Source organism: Cherax quadricarinatus, chromosome 53 (assembly GCF_038502225.1).
Source record: "Cherax quadricarinatus isolate ZL_2023a chromosome 53, ASM3850222v1, whole genome shotgun sequence".
Lineage (NCBI taxonomy): Eukaryota > Metazoa > Arthropoda > Malacostraca > Decapoda > Parastacidae > Cherax > Cherax quadricarinatus.
The window spans coordinates 17,578,443-17,598,095 of record NC_091344.1 but is presented as its reverse complement, the minus strand read 5'-3'; the positions used below and the strand labels follow the sequence as shown (position 1 = coordinate 17,598,095).

Here is a 19,653-nt window from a genome sequence, read left to right as displayed (position 1 = left end):
CATGAGAGCGTACATAGTAGCGCAGGCAATGGGCATCACGGCGATCGGATAAGGATGGAACGTTCGCTTCTGCATAGAGGCTTTCGACAGGGGAAGAGCGAAAAGCACCAAGGCATAAACGTAATCCTTGGTGATGAATGGGGTTAAGGCTAGAGAGAGTAGCAGGAGATGCCGCTGAATAGATCTGGTCACCATAATCAAGTTTCGATAAAATAAGGGTGGAATGTAGGTGAAGGAGGGTTCGACGATCAGCTCCCCACGAAAGATGAGCAAGGGTTTTAAGAAGGTTCAGCCGGCTGTGACAAGTTGCCTTCAGAGAGGTAATGTGAGGTTTCCAGGATAACCTACGATCAAAGAGGAGGCCCAGAAACTTGACTGTATCACGTTCAGGGATACGTGAGCCATAGAGGTACAAAGGATGATCAGAGATGACAGAGCGTCTAGTGAAAGTGATTTGGTGGGTTTTAGTGCTGGAAAATTTAAACCCATGTGTGGTGGCCCAATTGGAAACACGGTCGACTGCATGCTGGAGAGAAACTGTAAGGAGGTGACAGTCAGCGCCTGCACAGGCAATAGCGAAGTCATCAACATAGAGTGATGACCAAATATTTGATGGAAGACTAGAGGCCAAATCATTAATAGCAAGGAGAAAAAGTGTTGTGCTCAGAACACATCCCTGGGGGACACCTTCAGCTTGGATAAAGTCCGGGGAGAGCACATTATTAACCCGAACACGGAAATGCCTGTCAGTTAAAAAGTTCTTAAGGAAGGATGGTAGATTGCCTCGAAGGCCTAAGGAGTGGGCTTGGGCTAAAATATTATACCTCCAAGTTGTGTCATATGCCTTCTCAAGATCAAAAAATATGGCAATAACTGAGTGGTTATTCGCAAAGGCATTACGAACATACGTATCCAAGCGCAGTAAGGGGTCTATGGTAGAACGTCCCTTACGAAAGCCATATTGACGAGTGGAGAGACTGTTGTGTGTCTCTAAATACCACACTAAACGTCTATTTACTAGACGTTCCATTACTTTGCAAACTGCACTGGTAAGAGCAATGGGACGATAGTGGGAGGTTTCATGTCCCGTAGTGCCTGGTTTGCGGAAAGGGAGAACAATGGCGGATTTCCACAGCTGTGGAAGAACTCCTTGTGACCAAATAAGATTGTAAAGGCGTAATAGGACTGCAAGGGCTGACTGATGTAAATGTTGTAGCATACGAATATGAATGTCGTCGGGCCCAGCTGCCGATGATCGACAAGCTGAGAGTGTTGCCTCCAGTTCTTGAAGTGTAAAAGGCACATTATACTGTTCTTCTCTGAGAGAAGAAAAGTCCAAGGGTGCTAACTCTCTGGCAGACTTTGAGGAAAGAAATGAGGGGCATAGATGGAGTCCCTGAGAAATACGGACCAGATGATTGCCAATTTCATTGGCAACATCTAGTGGGTTTGCTATATCAACACCGGCAACCCGCAGAACAGGAGCCGGGTCAGGAGAATATTTACCACTCAGTTTTCGTACTTTTTTCCAGACTGCACTCATAGAGGAAGCAGAGGTGATGGTGGAGACATAATCTCGCCAGCAAGTGCGTTTAGCGTCACGGATGACACGGCGAGCGATCGCACGCTTCTGTTTAAAATCAAGGAGTCGCTCTGTGGTTCTATTGTACCGGTACCTGCCCCATGCAGCGCGTTTCAAACGTACTGCACGAGCACAAGCAGGAGACCACCAAGGCACGCATTTCTGAGAATGCCTGCTCGAAGTTTGGGGTATAGAATGAGAAGCTGCGGTGAAAACGGAGGATGAGAAGAGGTGTAAAAGCTCATCGATGGAGGACGAAGAAGGAACCTCTTTAAAAACAGTCAGGTGTGAGTAAAGGTTCCAATTTGCCCGATTAAATTGCCAGCGTGGGGTGCGAAGAGGTGGCGAATATGAAGGGGAAGTAAGAATGATTGGGAAATGATCACTGTCATGTAAGTCCGGGAGAACAGACCAAGTAAAGTCTAATGCGGCGGAGGAAGAGCAAACTGAGAGATCGATGCAAGAGAGAGTATGAGTCCGAGGATCAAAATGGGTGTGAGTACCTGTATTTAAAACATGGAGGGGGTGGGTGGCAAGAAAAGCCTCTAACTGAATTCCACGGGAATCACAGTGAGACCCTCCCCAGAGGAAATGGTGGGCATTAAAATCACCAAGTAACAGAATTGGTGGCGGTAATGACGAAACAAGGAAGGCAAAATCCGGAATAGATAATGCCCGAGAAGGAGAGAGATATAAAGAACAGAGCGTATACCACCTATGTAAGTGGATACGGGCTGCTGTGTAATGCAGCGAAGTATGAACAAATAGCTGATGGTACGGAATATCAGTGCGGAGAAGAAGGGCACTTTCATTAAAGGTCCCATCAGGAAAAGGATCTGAAGAATACAATAAATTATAGCCTGAGATGTGAGAAATAACAGCAGAGTGTAATTTTGGTTCCTGTAAGCAAACACCAACAGGGGCAAACTGGGAGAGTAACATCTGAAGCTCACCCCGATTACCCCTGAGGCCACGTATATTCCACTGTAAAAAGGCCATGAATGGCAATGATAAAGATACTTGAAATCCGCAGGTAAGGGTTCCTACGGACTAGGAGGGTTAGAAAAGTCCACATGCGGAGGCAGTGGAAAATGTTCAAGCAGCGAAGGAACGGTGCGCTGTGAAGAAAGGAGTTGCGCAGATGGAGCAGAGGAGAGAGAAAGAGCGGAAGGTGGATCAGTGTCCATTGATGGTTTGGTCTCTGCAATATATTCAGAGATTGCTTCAAGTGTTTCAGAATTCAGAGATGTTGTATGGGAGACAATATTGGGAATGGTAGGGGGAGGATGAGTAAAGATTGGAACTGTATTGGACTGTACCAAGGTAGGGGGGGGCGAAAGGGTGGAGGGAACTGGAGAAGCGTGGCAGGGGACAGAAGAGACAGGAACCTGGGAGGTAGCAGAAGAGGAAGAAACTTGGGAGGGAACAGGGGAGGAAGGTACATTACGAGGAGGAGGGTGAACCTCTGCACTTGTAACTGAGCCAGTGAGAGGGGAAGAACTAGGGACAGAGACAGGGAGGGTAAAATGAGGAGGTGGAAGATGGGTAGGAGGTGTTACCGGACCTTTTTTTGACTTTTGAGAAGTAGAGGGACGATTGGGAAGAGGTGTCGTACGAGGTCTCGTCGATACTGAGGCTTGTAAGAGAGAACTCGAAGAAGCGAGATTAGACTGAGGCGTTGAAGTAGGGACGTCTGAGCCGAGGACAGCAAAAGGATTAGATACAGGAGTGATTATGGGAGAGGTAACCACAGAGGTGGGTGTAGAAGATGGGATACCAGAAGTGGGGGGACGTTTTGAAACACGGGAATAAGAAACACGTGGGAGTCTCCCTTGGAGGCGGAGATGAGAAACTGCCATGGCATAAGGGAGACCTTCTGTCTCTTTGAGGTAACGGATTTCCCGCTCGTTTAAATAGACCTGACAACGGCGAGAGTACGAAGGGTGAGCCTCATGACAGTTAAGGCAAGAGGGAGATCGATTGCAAGACGTATTAGAATGGTCATCGGCACCACAGACTGGGCATTCGGCGATAGATCTGCAATATTTCGCTGGATGGCCAAATCGCCAGCAATTTCTACACTGTTGTGGTGTAGGGATCACCTTTCGAACTTGTAACCGATGTCCTGCTATATAAACTGAGGATGGGAGTTCTCGGCTGTCAAAAGTTAAACGAGCCACATTGCTAGGGTATCGTCTCCGCCCACGGGCAGGAAGAACGTAAGTGTCTACCTTGAGGATTGGGAGATCTTGGAGTTCCAGCTGTTCTAGAATGTCGGTGCCACATGTCTGGAAATTTTGTTGAACTATGGTATGGGGCAGAATAACGGTACCACTACAAGAATTGAGGGAATGATGTTTTTCAAGGGTGACAGGAACAGTATCTATATGGGAAAGACGAGAGAGCTCACGAGCCTGGGTAGCATTCTGTACGGTAATGATGCGCGTACCGCTCTTAAGAGCATGAAAAGAAATATCTTTACCAACATGGCGTAGGAGTGCCTTGCCAATACTATGGTCAGAAAGATAGGCAGTAGAGGAAGTTGGTCGTAAAGTGAAGAATTTAGTCCACTGTTCAGTCTGAAACTGAGCGTGGAAAGGTAGTGAAGGACGTGTCGATCTTTTCTGAGAAGAACGAGAAGGTGAAGGTGGAGAAGTATCATCAGCAGGTAATTGTCGTTGACGTTTAGGCGTGGGACCAGAGTTGGTCCGACGTGGAACGGGTCGGCGATTTGAAAATTGCCGCACCGTAGAGGGAGAGGCCGGAAGCATAGTCAGAGGAGAGCGAAGGTCTGGTAAATCGAAGGAGTCAGTCGAGGCCTCAGTACCTGAAGCAGGTGAGGAAACAGCACCGGCAATAGGTACAGAGGCATGAGGAATGTCTGAAGAGTGGTCCAAAGACGAGGCGGGGTCAGAACGGGGTGCGGTATCAAGAAGGGGCCCGGGGGTACCAGGTTCATGGACTAGGGCTGCCATGGTTAGGTTACTTCTTTCTTTTTGTTTTTAAGAAAAAAAAAGAAAGAAGAAAAGAAAATAAAAATAAAAAAAAAGAAAAAAAAAGGGGGGACCGGGGAGGGATAGTTCCTAGGAGGAATGAAAGGGCCAGAAATCTCCCTCCGCGCCCAAGAGGACTCGACACCGCTAGTAGCGCAGATGCAGCATGGAACCCGTGCCATACCCTACCCTTCATGCCAGTAAACCAGCAATCTGGGATAGCAACCTCACATCTGCCGAGCTACCTCGGTGGACAAAAGAGAGGGCGGCCGGATATCCGCCACAAAGCATACCTCCTTCAGCCACCACCCCCGGAATCCGAAAGGTGGCTTCCAGAGATACACCCGTCGCCCAAAAGACACCCAAAGCTACTCCGGGATACCGGAGAGGGATCGGGACATCCCTAGGCAATCCAGATTCCACGGCAAACTACGCCACCGCCAAGAAACCTCAACGGAATGGGATCGACCCCGGTGTCCTTTCCTCTACCTAGGAACTAGCGTGCCTGTGGGAGAAATCCCAAAGGACAAAAAGAGGAAGGGCAAAAGGGAGGAGTGGGGAGGAGGAGGAGGAAAGGAAAAAGGGGAGGATGGGGAGGATGGGATAGGGGAGGGGAGATTGGGGGGTAATTAGGTTCGGTCTGAGGAAGAAGACCGATAGGTCTAATTCCTCAGACCAAGAGCCTCTTCACCACGCCAAGGAGCCCCCCTTGAAGAGGCATACTCACTCAGAAATAAATATATTGCCGGCAAAGAAAATGTGTTGGCAGACTCTTTATCTAGAGTCTAATATTTTTATTTATTTAGGTTAGGATGTTATATTATTTGTGGTAACCCCTTTTCACGCTCTTTTTTTTTATCCCCTGGTGTGGGTTTTTTTTTTTTAGTGAGAGGATGCGGGCTACCGTCCGCCTGTATCTTGGACCTATGCTAGCCTGACTGACTGCTGTCTCACTCTGAGTTTAGGGTTTGGCTTTTTGTCACGAGAAAAGCTGAGCTCTATCTAAGAGTTGGATGGTGGAGAGGAAAGGCGGTCCCATTATTTTGTGCCATGGCGGCACAGTTACCACTGGGAGGTGGCAGCCTAATCCTGAGCCTTCTCGGGGTGGGGGTGTGGCATGCAAAGAGTATGTAACCTTTATTCGGCGCATGTACACACCCTCATTTACAGGCTATCTCCAACCAGCGAACCAGGTTGCTAAGAGTTGATGATGGGACCCCGTCGTTCAACTAGTGACCAGGTTCTAGCCAATAAGAAGATGGTTTTGGCAATCGCAGAGGTTATGTGGGTACCACTCTCCTGTCTGCCCTTGTCATTCCCATTCTAGAGCTGGTTGAAGCACGGTCTGGTATCTTGTGGCTTCTATTTCTGCCTTGCTTACCGTGGAGTGCACTATACTTATCACTGTACATAGTGTACATATTGCTGTTCTAAACTGGTGATGGATAATATAAGTCTAAACTTTTTCTGCTGTGTTTATTTTGCTCCCATTACACCCGGGATAACAGGCCATTTGGAATCCTGGGTTGTAATACTGTTAGGTAGTGTATTTAAAAAATAACAAAGTTAGATTGGGTTTTAGGTTTAACCTTTGGCTAATCTTTTCAACATATCACTACAAACTGGCATGGTGCCAGATAAGTGGAAAATGGCAAATGTGATACCTATTTTCAAAACAGGTGACAGGTCCTTAGCTTCGAACTATAGACCAATAAGCCTAACCTCCATAGTGGGAAAATTTATGGAATCAATAATTGCCGAGGCAGTTCGTAGCCACCTTGAAAAGCATAAATTAATCAACGAATCTCAGCATGGTTTTACAAAGGGGCGTTCCTGCCTTACGAATTTATTAACTTTTTTCACTAAGGTATTTGAGGAGGTAGATCATGGTAATGAATATGATATTGTGTATATGGACTTCAGTAAGGCTTTTGACAGGGTCCCACATCAGAGACTATTGAGGAAAATTAAAGCACATGGAATAGGAGGAGAAATTTTTTCCTGGATAGAGGCATGGTTGACAAATAGGCAGCAGAGAGTTTGCATAAATGGGGAGAAATCAGAGTGGGGAAGTGTCACGAGCGGTGTTCCACAGGGGTCAGTGTTGGGCCCCCTGCTGTTCACAATCTACATAAACGACATAGATGAGGGCATAAAGAGCGACATCGGCAAGTTTGCCGATGACACCAAAATAGGCCGTCGAATTCATTCTGACGAGGACATTCGAGCACTCCAGGAAGATTTGAATAGACTGATGCAGTGGTCGGAGAAGTGGCAGATGCAGTTTAATATAGACAAATGCAAAGTTCTAAATGTTGGACAGGACAATAATCATGCCACATATAAACTAAATAATGTAGATCTTAATATTACGGATTGCGAAAAAGATTTAGGAGTTCTGGTTAGCAGTAATCTGAAACCAAGACAACAGTGCATAAGTGTTCGCAATAAAGCTAATAGAATCCTTGGCTTCATATCAAGAAGCATAAATAATAGGAGTCCTCAGGTTGTTCTTCAACTCTATACATCCTTGGTTAGGCCTCATTTAGATTATGCTGCACAGTTTTGGTCACCTTATTACAGAATGGATATAAATTCTCTGGAAAATGTACAAAGGAGGATGACAAAGTTGATCCCATGTATCAGAAACCTTCCCTATGAGGATAGACTAAGGGCCCTGAATCTGCACTCTCTAGAAAGACGTAGAATTAGGGGGGATATGATTGAGGTGTATAAATGGAAGACAGGAATAAATAAAGGGGATGTAAATAGTGTGCTGAAAATATCTAGCCTAGACAGGACTCGCAGCAATGGTTTTAAGTTGGAAAAATTCAGATTCAGGAAGGATATAGGAAAGTACTGGTTTGGTAATAGAGTTGTGGATGAGTGGAACAAACTCCCAAGTACCGTTATAGAGGCCAGAACGTTGTGTAGCTTTAAAAATAGGTTGGATAAATACATGAGTGGATGTGGGTGGGTGTGAGTTAGACCTGATAGCTTGTGCTACCAGGTCGGTTGCCGTGTTCCTCCCTTAAGTCAATGTGACCTGACCTGACTAGGTTGGGTGCATTGGCTTAAGCCGGTAGGAGACTTGGACCTGCCTCGCATGGGCCAGTAGGCCTTCTGCAGTGTTCCTTCGTTCTTATGTTCTTATGTTCTTATTTATGTGATATAATTGTGAGAAACATTTAAGATATACAATTTATAAGGTTCAGTTATTCAGTATTTATTTGGTTTTGGGTGAGTAAGTGATCTTTGAGAAGAGACTTGAATTTATAAACAGGTAGTGTTTCTTTTATATTTACAGGTAATGAATTCCAGATTTTAGGGCCTATTATGTGCATTGAGTTTTTGCATAGCATGAGATGGACACGAGGAACATCAAAGAGTGATCTGTGCCTTGTGTTATGGTCATGTGTTCTGTTGAGGTTGGCAAGGAGATGTTTGAGGGGAGGGTTAACATCAGAGTTAAGTGTTCTATGTATGTAATAGGTGCAGTAATAAGTATGGATGTTTTGTACGGTGAGTAGGTTTAGTGTTTTGAATATTGGTGGAGTGTGCTGCCTGTAGTGGGAATTTATCATCATTCTGACTGCAGCCTTTTGTTGGGTAATAAGTGGTCTGAGATGGTTAATTGTTGTTGAGCCCCATGCACAAATTCCATAGGTGAGATAGGGGTAAATAAGAGAGTGATATAGGGCCAGGAGGGCTGACTGTTGAACATAGTACCGTATCTTCGATAGTATGCCTACGGTCTTAGAAACTTTCTTAGAAATTTGTTGTATATGTGTATGAAATTTGAATCTATTATCAAAGTGGATTCCTAAGAATTTTCCCTCTGTTAGCTTTGTGATAGGTGATCCGTTTATCATTATGTTAAGAGGGACATCTGTAGCTCTGTTACCAAACTAAATGAAGTAGGTTTTGTCAATGTTTAGTGTAAGTTTGTTAGTCCTCATCCAGGTAGATATTTTCTGTAATTCGGTATTTACAGTACGTATTGGCTAGCGTGACTGGGCTCGGATGAGAGAAGACGTTGTAGTGTCATCTGCAAATAGTGTGGGTTTGAGTAATTGCGAAGCATTTGGTAGGTCATTTATGTATAGGAGAGAGAGAAGAGGGCCAAGGACACTTCCCTGTGGGACACCAACTGTAATTGGTTGTGCGGAAGAGTTTGCCCCATTTGCGTACACATATTGGCTTCTGTTGCTGAGGTATGACTTGAGGTAGTTGAGGGAGTGCCCTCTTATACCAAAGTGTGACAATTTTATGTGGAGCAAGTCATGGTCAACTGTATCAAAAGCTTTAAGTAAGTCAATGAAGATCCCCAGTGGGACTTTTTTCTCTATTGCAGTGTATATATGTTCTAGCATGTGTATAATAGCATCATTAGTATTTTTATTAGGCCTGAATCCAAATTGGCAGGGGTTGAGTATGTTTTGGGAGATGAGGTAGGAGTAGATTCGTTTATGAATTAATTTTTCGAAGATTTTTGAGAGAGGGTGTAAGTTGGATATTGTCCTATAGTTATTCAACTCTGTTTGGTCTCCTCCTTTATGGATCGGGGTGACCCTTGCTATTTTGAGAACTGTAGGGAAGGTGGAGGATTCAATGGATTTGTTAAAGAGTGTTGCAATGATTGGTGATAGAATTATTGCTGCAATTGAAATTTATGCTAGAAGCAAGCAAAAATTCTGCTATTTTGAAAATACATATTTTAACTCAAAAAATGAGGTTTTTACCAGAAATGCTTGAAAATTGTTTGAATCATCAAAATATGATTTTTAATGATTTTTCAACTTTAACATTGTGACACTTTTTTGTATATAAAGGGTGGTAAGGTATTTAAATCTCCTGCCTTGTTTTTTTAGTGCGTTGATAATAAGGGAGACTTCGTATGGGTTAGTCGGAGCTAGGAACAGTGTGTTCGGGTAGTTGCCAGTGAGGTAGTCATTTGGTGGGGTATCTGAGCTTGGGATTTTATTGGCAAGGTTTTGTCCTATAGTGGAGAAGAAATCATTGAGTCTGTTTGCTGTTTCTGTTGGTGGGAGTTGGGGTTCATCTGATTTTGCTAATTTTATTTCGCTATTTCGTGATATCTTTTTTGTTCCCAGAATTTCTGATAGGGTTTTCCAGGTCTTTTTTATATCACCTCGTAAGTTGGATAATCTGTTCTCATAATACAATTTTTTTGCCCTTCTTATCAGGCTGGTTAGGATTGACGAGTAACGTTTTGTTTGGTCTCTGGTTATGTGACCCATTCTGTACTGTTTTTCATATCGGTGTTTTGTATTTATGGATTTGAGAATGCTGGGTGTTAGCCAGGGACTGTTCAGTCTCTTAGCTGTCATCTGTTTATTTTTTTTAGGGCAATGCTTGTTATCGAGGTATTGGGTCTTTTTTAGAAAATTATTAATACATTCGTCAATATCTGTATAGATTTCTAGCTCAGTGTGCCAGTCAATGTTTGTTACTGCTGTTGTGAAGTTATTAATGGCTGCCTCATTGTGAAGTCTGAAGGTGACTTTAGTAGTGTCTTGGGGTAATTTACCAAGAGTTGTTATGAGGAAAGTAGGGTAGTGGTCTGTGGTATTATCTGTAATTATGCCTGATTTTAAAGGGGATATGGTGTTGGTCCAGATGTGGTCAAGTAGGGAAACACTAGTCTCTGTAACTCTTGTAGGTTTTGTTACTGTTGGTAGCAACATGCACTCATTGTGTTTGTGAATTCAGTAACTAAATAACAAAAAGGCACAATACCGTGACTGGAACAATACACAAATAACCCGCACATAAAAGAGAGAAGCTTACGACGACGTTTCGGTCCAACCTGGACCATTGACAAAGTCAATGGGTCCTGGTCTTGCAGGAGATTTATATTGAAGTCACCTGAGAGTAGTAAGTGATCTTTGTTCATGTGTGCATCAGTTATCATACTTCCTAGGTTTTGACTAAATTGGCTAATGTTTGACTGTGGAACTCTGTAGATGTTTATCAATGTGAGAGGTTTTTGTAGGTATTTGGATTTGAATTTAGCTATTATATATTCCCCATGTTCATCCCTTGTGCAAGTATTAGTGATACATTCTAGTTGGTCTGAGTAGTATATAGCTGTGCCACCCCCTTGTTGGTCTGGCCTACAGTTGTGTATGGCTCTGTAACCAGGAATGGCACAGACATCTGTAGTATCAGGCTTTAGCCAGGTTTCAGTTAGTGTAATGATGGACATATTGGCATGCAAGGAATTTAGTAATGCTATGAGGTCATCGTAATGCTTGCTTAAAGATCTGATATTGTAGTTAAAAACAGTTATGTTGTTGTTGGCTCTGAGGAGTGCCTTTGATTGTTCTGCTGTGTAGTAATTACAGTAACTGTTTGATTCATTTAAGTCATTAAATAAGAGGTTGGTATCAGGATCAATGCTTGTAATCATAAGATTTGTAGTGAATCTATAGTTAGAGTTAAGTATAAAACAAAGTAAATAGTCTAAAGCTAAAAAATAGCACCTGAATTATTTAACAAATGTAGAAATAATGAGCTAAGGTAGTTTTTTTTTTTTTAAAGCTAAAATAAAGGAGACAATATAAAAGGGACTAAAATAATTTGTGGTGAACAAATAAAGTGATGATCAAATAATGGAGCTTGGGAATATGATAGTAGGTAGTACTTTCAAGGTAATTCTTTAAAGTTAGAATTAGGGAAAACAATATAAAAGGGACTAATATAAGTTGTGGTGAACAATAAAGTGGTAATCAAATAAATGAGCTTTGGAATATAATGGCAAAATTGTGAACTTATTACACTTTAGCACCTGAGAATAGCACCTTGATTATTTTAACAATTGTGAATATATGAACTAGGGTAGTTATATAAAGCTAAAATAAAGGAGAAAATATATAAGGGACTAAAATTAAGTAATGGTAAACAAAGTTAAATGGACAGATAGTCACTATGAAATAATATTGGTTTAGGAGTAAGATCTGATTTGTAATATTAAACAAGTTGAACAGTTTATTGCACAATAAAGAGTAAAAAATATGAGGTAGTTGGTACTAGCTAGCAAAAGATAGTTTTGGTACTTGCAAAGAAGTAATTAGAATATACACTAATTGCACACACAATAAAAAGTGACTAAAGAACAAGTAGTGGTAAACAAAATTAAATGGACAGGTAAGAACAATGAATAATATTAATTTGGAGTAAGATTTGACTTGTAACAAAGTTATGAGCAATTAATAGCAGTAAGAAAGAAGTATAAAGTATTGGAGGTAGTTGGCATTAACTAGTGATGAAAAATAAAAAAATAATAATGCACAATATAATAGTAATGTACACTATATGCACCACACGTATATATGTATTAAGGGCACTTATCTAATCTGTCAGTGGAACGCCTTCCATCTGAACAAATGAAACTAATGGAAAAATAAATAAATAAAGAAATGACTAGGAAAAATAAGAATAATGATTTTTGAGGATTTTACTTAAAATTTAAATATAATAAAAAAAAATGGCCTTCAGTTCTTGTAGTTGGGCAGGAGTAGGTATGGCCCTGGATAGATCTTCTGATATTATTGATGTAGGTTATCCAGGGCGGATGGTGATAATCCGATGTTTTGGAATCTCCTACCACTTGGATGGAGCACCACAAGTAGAATAGGTAAGGGCCAGTAGTAGTCCAATAATGTTAAGTCTCATTAACAAATGTCTTGCTCCTTTATCTGGCGTCTATCCTGGATGACCACGCCAGGAACAGAGCTGGTAATAAGAAAAAATAAACTGGTTACCCATGGTCATGATAATATAACATTTAAGAATGGAAAAGAATGATAAATGCCAAAATCATTACTGGTAACCAGCAAACAAAAGAAAGGAACAAACAGTAATACTCCTGGTAGATGACCCTACCTGATTAGGAGAAGAGTGGAGGTGAAGTGACTCTCCAAACTTCAACCCACACCAGGTAAGGTCAATATTACCAGGAGTAGAAACTTTAACAAATCGGACACCAGGAACTAGTTTCGCCCCAGCCCACCAGAGGGGGGGGTGCACGCGACGTAACTAATGGTTCCTCGTTGCCCGAACAACCTTAATCCCACTTACACCTACTTTTCCCTCACAATACCCCCTTCCAAAACTTATGGACGGAGTCAATAAGTCAACGAACAGAGGGAAAAGAACTATGTACAACCTCGGCTCAGCCAATCTGAGAAGTGGTTTTCAGAGCCAGAAATATGAACGACTTTAGACTTATAGGGCTGAATAGCCAGAGCCCCTTTCAAGTGTCTGCTAATGCATAACATTCTTTATCCACAGTGGAATATCTTTCTTCTTTGGGCAGCTGGACGCCTAGTCAAAGATAAAATATATTTACGACCTGATGAACGAGGAGTGATAGGGTCAACTATATCTACTGCAATCCTTGCAAAAGGTACTGAGAAAATTGGCATCTTTACCATAGGAACTCTCCTAGTTCTACCCTTCTGCGTGGAAAGTTGGCATACGTGACATGATCTGCAGTACTTATAGATGTCAGAGGACATGCTAGGCCAGAAATATAGGTCCTTGATTTTATTATAGGTCTTCCTATGTGAAAAATGGCCAGAGACTGGTAAGTCATGAGAAATCTTTAAAATGGTTTCACGGCAATCCTGCGGAATGACTAACAGGCTTCGACCAATGTCATTGGGTTTGTCCGCAGACACTATAGTCTTGTACAAAAGATCGTGTTTGAACTCAAACTTGTAAGAAAATTTCTTTCTCTGTGTCACCTTGCTATTTAAAGCTAACTTCCGAGATTCCTCTAAGGAAGGACAAGTCTTTTGAAGACCCTCTAAATCTATATGAGACAGCTCAATTGGCTTTCCTTTGGAAAGAACTAATGGGTGGATAGGTTTTACCTTAGACTGAGCTCTGGTAAGGACGTTAATTGTGTCTAGTTGTTGAAAAGATTGTGCCGCACGTAATTTTCCACTGGTGTCTGCGTTGTCCAGTTTAAGTGACTGACTTACTAAAGGTGTTACTGGAGTTTTGTAACCATCAGCCCTCTGATTTAAGTTATCGAACTGAATCTCATCTGGAACTATCTGTGAAGAAACAGAGATATTAGGTTCCAACCCTTCCTTGGAAACTCCAAATTCCAAACAGTCCTTTTCAGATGGGAAAGTAGCCCCTTGTATGTTCCCAACCAAAACAGAACACGAGGTTATTGGGGCAACTACGGCATCTACCCATCCTGAGAACCATTTGCACCTAACGAAACATCCGACTGTTGGAAAAGAATCGCTTCTTCCTAAATAGTCAGTTAATTTAGTGGACTTATAACGTGAAGAATCTAGGTTAGGGAAAAGCTTACTTGAGATAACAATACAGGAACATCCAGTGTCTCTAAGAATGGTTGACACATTCATGCCATTGACTGTACCTTCACTAAAAGGTGCGTTTATGTTTGATTCGGTGAAACATTTACCGACATTTTCACCTTTTTTTCTAGGACAGTCGGGCCGTCTATGACCCCACTCATTACAGTTGAAACACTTTACTGTGAAGGCCGTGGAATTCTTAGGTACGGAGGGTTTGGATCCCTCAGATTGCTTAGGCACAACAGGCTTATATCTGCTACGCTCTTTAGGGTAGTTATTATGAGCGCACGCATATATATCAGCAGATTGTGCCATTTCCGCAGCCGTATGAACGTTTCGTTCTTTAATGAATATTTGTAAGTCAGAGTTTACAGAAGAAAGGAATTGATCTCTTACCATCAGGTCTCTTAAAGATTCGAAATCGTGGTCAACCTCAGCACTATCAATCCACGAATCAAATAATCTGAAAAGTGTTGTCAAGAATTGCATATAATTTTGATTAGGAGTTATTTTAATGTGTCTAAACTCAGACCTGTAATGATGAGTAGTTTTTTTGAAAGCCTGAAGTATAGCTTTCTTCAGCAGGCTATAACTAGAAATAACATCAGAGGGTAGAGTGGAATAGACGTTTAATGCTGAACCTGACAGTAGTAAGCCAAGCCTAGTAGCCCAAGAATCTGATGGCCAGTCACAGAGAGTAGCAGTACTCTCGAATCGAGTAATATATGCCGCTATGTCATCTTGTTCTGAGAAAGGTGGTATTTGTGGCATCCTAATATTAGGTTCTTGGGAAGGGTATTCTAGTACCCCTTCATCTATTTTCTGCTTAGATAGTTCTATCTTCTTGGCTTCTAATTCCAACCTTGATTGTTCTAACTCCCTCTGCTTAGCCTGTTCTTCAATTTCCTTCATTCTGAAGGCTAACTCTCTTGCCTGAACTCTATCTTCTCTAGCTATCCTTTCCTGTTCGATTTTCTCTTCCCGAGCTAGTCTTCTCTCTTCAAAAGCTAGTCTTTCCTGTTCTTTTTTTTCCTCTCGAGCTAGTCTTTCCTGTTCTTTTTTCTCTTCCCGAGCTAGTCTTTCCTGTTCCTTTTTCTCTTCAATAGACATTTTAGCAGTAATGTAATTATCAAGGCTTTGTCCAGTAAATCCCATTTCCTTTCCAGCTTTCAACCAGAAATCTAAAGAATCCATCTTGTATAAAGAAATATTACGCACCCAACTTCAACAATCTTAATTAAAACTAACAGGAACGTCTGTTACAAAAGAGGGACACAGTCCGCACACTTTAAACTTCCCAAAGTAGAAAATGAAATAACTATTTCTCCCTGGAAGAATACACTTGTGGGCCCAATAGCCTTCACTAAGCAAAATACACACGGTTCACACAGGAGGGGTTATTATCAAAGTTCCCAAGGTCCAACAAATAGGTAAACTTCTAAACCGAACCTTAGAATCAAACAACGGTAAGTCAATCAGACTACCAGTAATGACTTGACACCTGAACTAACTCACCCTTTTCTATCTTAAATGTTATACTCACAACCAGTTGAACCATCAGGACGATGTTACTTCAAGTCGGATCCTGGCAAGGTCGCCATTGTCAGTGGAACGCCTTCCATCTGAACAAATGAAACTAATGGAAAAATAAATAAAGAAATGACTAGGAAAAATAAGAATAATGAATTTTGAGGATTTTACTTAAAATTTAAATATAATAAAAAAAAATGGCCTTCAGTTCTTGTAGTTGGGCAGGAGTAGGTATGGCCCTGGATAGATCTTCTGATATTATTGATGTAGGTTATCCAGGGCGGATGGTGATAATCCGATGTTTTGGAATCTCCTACCACTTGGATGGAGCATCACAAGTAGAATAGGTAAGGGCCAGTAGTAGTCCAATAATGTAAGTCTCATTAACATATGTCTTGCTCCTTTATCTGACGTCTATCCTGGATGACCACGCCAGGAACAGAGCTGATTAGGAGAAGAGTGGAGGTGAAGTGACTCTCCAAACTTCAACCCACACCAGGTAAGGTCAATATTACCAGGAGTAGAAACTTTAACAAATCGGACACCAGGAACTAGCTTCGCCCCAGCCCGCCAGAGGGAGGGGTGCACGCGACGTAACTAATGGTTCCTGGTTGCCCGAACAACCTTAACCCCACTTACACCTACTTTTCCCTCACATAATCTGTTACAGAAATGTCCGCTTTTCTAAGGAAGGTAGAGAAATCATGTTCATTTGAGATGGTATATTGTTGTCCTGTTGATGTTTTCCTTACTAGTATTTTCCCATCTCGCGTGAAACACTGATGTATTTTGTTTTCCTGTTTAAGTTTTCTCAGCCTGAACAGAAGGTTTTGACATTTTCTTGTTAGACACTCATTTATGTACACTCCATTTTTCATTGTAATTGCTGATTTAATTAGGTCCTTTCTTTTATCGTATGAATGAAGTCGGATCATTATACTGTGTTTACTTCCTGGTTTTCCTAGCAAACGTGTTTCTTTGACTTCATTGTTTTGTACAATGACTTGTACATGGTTCTGTATTATCCTGATAGCAGTTTCTTTGCACTGTGCTTGGGTTATGTCACTAGGAATGTGTGGACTGTTTATTATAACTGCATCAGACAACTTATCTTGTTCAGTTTTGTCGTCTTGGAAATTAAGGTATTCATTTAGTCGAGTGTGCATGTTCTGATTCCAGTCCTTGATTGCTTCTTCAACCTTCATATTTATTGTTGTTATTTGTTCAGTGTGACTGGCTATAGCTGCTTTCAGAGTATTTTCTGTGTCAACACTTCCCGATGTAATCTTCTCTTCAAGGTTTTGGATCTTGTTCTCGAGGTTGGTTATCTTGGATTCTCGTCGCTCGAGTGTTGCTTTGATATCTTTGATTTCGTTTTCTAGAGCAACGATGTAGTCCTTGATATTGTCAGGAATAATCATACCTGAGTTATCATGGGTGAATCCTTTGAAGGGAGTGGAGTTGGAGGGGGAGTCAGCCATGTTTGTTGTTGTTCCCTGGGTGGCGGTGGTGAAGGGAATTGATGATACACCGGCGTCCTGCTGGATAGACAAGTTGAGTTCTAGGGTCCTTGCTGTTATTCTTTTATTACTGATGTTGTTTCTTCTGCGATATCCTTTCATAGTATCACTGAAGTAGATACTGTGTAGCAATGGAGGAGAAGGCTTGTTTTCTCAGAGCTTGGGTTAAGTGGTTGTCTGGCAGCGGAGGCAGTGTTTGGGTTAGCAGGGCTGTCTTCCTTAGATCTTCTAATTTTGTCAAGATTTGGGTTACATTCTTAGTATTCTTGGGTCATTTTGTGGTCTACGTGGGTTCATGTAGTTGTACTTTCACTTAGGCCATCACAAGTTTTGATGAGCGATGTTTTTTTGAGGAAGAAGAGCTGGTAGGATGCCGCTGCTGGAGGGACTGTCACTAGGACCAGCTTGAGAGTCACTGGACTTCTGTCGCACAACATATCTGTCCATAGAGACCTGTACCTCTATGGTACACAACAGTGTCATTGTACAGGTTGCCAACACGGCTTGCAGTAGCTGTCTGAGGGTGATTTTCTTCAAAAAAGCTTTTCACTTCAAGCCACTTTGCACACATTTCCCTAATCTTTGAAGTAGGCAACTGCTTCACTTTCTCTATCCCCTCCTCCGAAGCAGTTTCCTCAGGTCTGGCCTCTTGCTGTTGAAGATGATCTAGCAGTTCATCAGTGGTTAGTTCGTCATTGTCCTCCTCCACCAACTCTTCCACATCCTCCCCACTAACCTCCAACCCCAAGGACTTCCCCAATGCCACTTTCGTACTTTGCAATTACCTCTTTCTTCATTTTAGTAGTCAGTAGCATCCTTGGTCTGGAAGGGTTGGCACTAGAAGCTTTCTTGGGGCCCATGGTGACTTATTTTGCAGAAACAAGCACCAAAAACAGTGATAATATGCAATGTACCGAATGTATCCTTTGATGCGCGCACACTGGCTGGCTTGTAAACACTGGTACACACGGGGGAGTTCAGGCCACAATTGGACACGTATCGTACGAATCGTATCGCATACCGGGTTTTGTATCGGGAAGCGAGGCAAATTTTTTTCGATCAAATGCATCGGCAACCAAATTTATCGGATACCGGTAACATCAGGAACCGGGGGTCCACTGTATATGAAAACATGCAATGTTTATATGTGATGTATTTTTAATAATAACTGGTACATTAACCCTTTGACTGTCGAAGGGCCAAATCCTGAAGTTGCTTCTGGTGTCGCAAAATATTCGAAAAAAAAAAAATTATTTTTTCTTATGAAAATGTTAAGATTATTTTTCTGATTGTTTTAGTCCCCAAAAAAAAATTTTCCCATCAGTACTTACCGAGATATAGAGTCCTGAAGTTTGCTGAAATTGATCTGCTGGCGGCAACAGCGGCGACTGCTGCTCACCCGGTAAACTTTTATTTACTTGTATTCGATGGTTTCTTGTTTTTTTCACTATTTTATTTTTTCACATAACTTTTGTGGCCTGTGAGACCAAATTATTGTGCAATGTTCAAATATACACTCGTTGAATGTAACACAATTATAGCAAAAACACTCGTATCATTATAATGTTGCTAAAACTTGTTTACACAAACAAACAATGTAAATAAATGTTTATTACGATTGCTTTATAATATATATACATATGTACAATCACTGGACACTTTATTAGAAGTGCTGCAGCTTGTGGAATTCTTTGAAACATGGGTATAAGCACAATGGTGTCTTACACTCCTCACACATAAAACGAGTGTCTCTGCGTTTTTGTTGGCGTTTTGTGGTATGTCCACAGACAAAACACCTCTTCTGAGCATTTTTCTTGGCAGTAGTAGCAGGCAGTGGTATGGGGTAGTGATCACCAGGCCTCAGACGAGAGGACATGTGTTGATAATTTCGTGGGCGCTGGTCTATTGCAGGTGTTGTTTCTTGGTACTTGAATATTATTTGTCTGATGACTGACAAACAAAATTCACCATATTTGGGTTTGTTCTTGGTCTTCAACTTATACATATTATAAGCATTCAGCATGGAAATGTCAAGAAGATGGAAAAACAGTTTTATGTACCACTTATAACTCTTGCGAACACAGTCAGCAAACCCAATCTGCATGTCACATTTGTCCACTAAGCGCATATTGAGGTTGTAATCCATCACAGCTGCAGGTTTTACAATAGGTTCTTTGGTCTCTCTATTCTGCTTGCCAGTCTCTACCATTTCGTGTCGGTGAACTGATGTCAGCAGTGTGACATCACGTTTGTCATGCCACCGAAATGCCATGATGTCATTGGCAGCAAACACCTGCACTTCACCTCTACGACTGCCAGCTTCGAACCTAGGCATATGTTTACGACTTCTACGCACTGTGCCACACACATCTGTCATGTTCACTCGCAAGAAATCACTGAGTATAGGGCTTGTGTACCAGTTGTCAGTATATAAAATATGCCCCTTACCAAGATATGGCTCCATCATTGTTCTAACCACATCACCAGAGATACCCAGTAACTTCCTGGTATCTTCCATTGTTTTACCGCCAGTGTACACAATTATATCCAAAACCAGACCAGTTTTGCAATCACACAGAACAAATAACTTTATACCAAAGCGTTTCCTCTTGCTTGGTATATACTGCTTGAATGAGAGTCTTCCTTTGAACAAAATCAAAGACTCG

The 19,653-nt window shown here is 41.8% G+C and overlaps 1 protein-coding gene across 2 annotated transcripts in view; it reads right to left on the bottom strand.

Moving 5' to 3' along the window:
* Window positions 1-19,653, bottom strand: part of LOC128692187 (uncharacterized) — a 63,138-nt gene that overhangs the window by 22,790 nt on the left and 20,695 nt on the right. The window contains exon 2 of one of the 2 annotated variants that reach the window (XM_053781261.2): window positions 12,341-15,911. The exons of the other annotated variant lie outside the window; for it this stretch is intronic. Within the exon in view, the coding sequence (XP_053637236.2) occupies window positions 12,882-15,131 (2,250 nt within the window). The 5' untranslated portion in view covers window positions 15,132-15,911 and the 3' untranslated portion in view covers window positions 12,341-12,881. Of the gene's footprint in view, window positions 1-12,340; window positions 15,912-19,653 lie in introns of those variants that run through there. 2 annotated transcript variants of the gene reach the window in all.